Source organism: Pinus tabuliformis, chromosome 8, assembly GCF_031772625.1.
Source record: "Pinus tabuliformis cultivar Carrire ecotype Pingquan chromosome 8, CPIR1, whole genome shotgun sequence".
Taxonomy (NCBI): domain Eukaryota; kingdom Viridiplantae; phylum Streptophyta; class Pinopsida; order Pinales; family Pinaceae; genus Pinus; species Pinus tabuliformis.
Genome location: NC_142294.1, coordinates 598,113,121 through 598,114,983, shown reverse-complemented (window position 1 = coordinate 598,114,983; position 1,863 = coordinate 598,113,121). Strand labels below are relative to the sequence as shown.

The 1,863-nt window shown below is 42.2% G+C and overlaps 1 protein-coding gene across 1 annotated transcript; it reads right to left on the bottom strand.

The window, feature by feature from the left end:
• Nucleotides 1-338: 338 nt before the first annotated feature.
• Nucleotides 339-1,392, bottom strand: LOC149236896 (uncharacterized). Its single transcript, XM_089461658.1, has one exon. It carries the CDS (start codon nt 1,347-1,349, stop codon nt 570-572), a length of 780 nt encoding a protein of 259 aa, XP_089317784.1. The 5' UTR covers nt 1,350-1,392; the 3' UTR covers nt 339-569.
• Nucleotides 1,393-1,863: the final 471 nt, after the last annotated feature.

Here is a 1,863-nt window from a genome sequence, read left to right as displayed (position 1 = left end):
TTCCTATTCCTGAACTGTTAATGACCCGTTACAAAAACCCTAGGAAGATCAAATTGAGTAAAATGAATCTCAAAACACGAGACAATCATAAATCAACATAAAAGGCTCTGAATAAATTAATACCATCTACTTAGTAATGAACAGTCGGCCACTGGAGTTCCGGTATCCAAGAAACCAAAATAAAAAAACGTAGAGTAATTCATATTTCTATTCATTTTCATGGAAGATGCAGGTATATACGATACCCCACATGAAATGATACTAAACAGAAACCAAATTCTGGCAAATGGGGAATGGAAGGTCATGATTTATGTTTAGTTAAGCAAATATGTGGAACTAGTCTTTTAGGTCGTGAGGGCGAGCTCTTGTGGACGTCATTAAAAATTATATGATTTCATTTCATAGGCAATCATATTCATACATTCATATACATATTTCAGCACTGTAATAGCTGGTCCAACCAATGAGTAGTTTCAATCAAGATACCCAGTTTCTCCAGAAAAATAAAGATTGACAATACAGAACACAGAAATGGAGAATTGAGGCCGGCTTTCTGTTCGATGAAGACGCTATAGCTGGGTAGGAAACATGGATCCCGAATTGATAAATCCTCCCACATCTAGCCCTTGAGGATATTTGGGGCCACTGTTGTTTATGTTATCATGGAGAGGCTGGAAAGGAATAAATGTACTACTATTATATAGTTGAGGACAATAACTGTCAGGGGCAGAATGGAGGTGGGGGACACAGTTCATATTAACGCCAAGTACTGCCTTATAAGGTAAGGGCTTGCCCAATAGCTGCCAACCCTGCTGCGTTACATGTGCAGATAAAGTAGGATTCAGGGATGAATACCCAAAGGGGGTTTCAGGAATACCCGTGAAACGCTGCACCATGGCCCTGAAATTTGAAGTATCGGTGTTCAGCAGCGTCGTCGGCGTTCTCCTGGGGGTCCTGGATCGTTTCTTGCCCACCTTGGCAGCTCCTCCGGGATTCACAGACAGACTGGCCGAGTTACTTAGACCTCCGGATTGAGGACGCCGTGGCTCCGTGGTTGTCACCGGCGTTGCCTCTGCAAGCTTGGAATTGGTCGACATGGTTGCGGAGACGTGTCCACGTCGAAAATCCTGCGCACCGTTGCTTGATATCATGAAGCTCTGTGTTTCTCCGTGGCTAGTGTCGTTTCTTGCCGGCTTCTGGTGAAATCGCTCAGAGGTGTCAAGCAACTTAGAACTGGCCGCGCTCTGAATTCCAAAGGGCTGTCCTGAGGGATCTGGAGGCCCCAAGCTCTTGTTCAACAAGAGGGCATTATAAATGTAATCTTCCCCGGAATTTAGCATAAACTCCATTGTTCCGGAAAATTCCTCTTCACGACAAAATAATGTAATGTAATGAAAAACTTAGTGCTCTCAAGTCGGATATATAATGTAACTCTGGTTTGTGTGAGTCATACTTCATACCCATATGCCTTGTCAACGGACACTAGGTCACCGCGGAGTACGGAGCGTTCACATGGCCAAGGAAGCTAAATGTTGGTCATAATAAAGGTTCCGCAGACAGCAGTGATAATTAGTGTCCGCCGTAGTCAGATCAGGTTCTATACTTGTCCAAATTCAGATTCAACCTACTCTTTCCCAAAGAAAGTTAAACCTTACCGTTGTCGGCAATGGCGGAGTGTTGAAATTGGAGCCGCAATATAATATAAACAATGCTCCACAAAACATGCCGTAATCGAACACTATATGATGTTTAACAACCGACAGGAACTTGTCATGAACCATTATTTTTATCACACAGAATATATTAGCAATAATATCAATTTTTTAGGTTTATTATTTTTTTTTATAATATCAATCGTAGTCA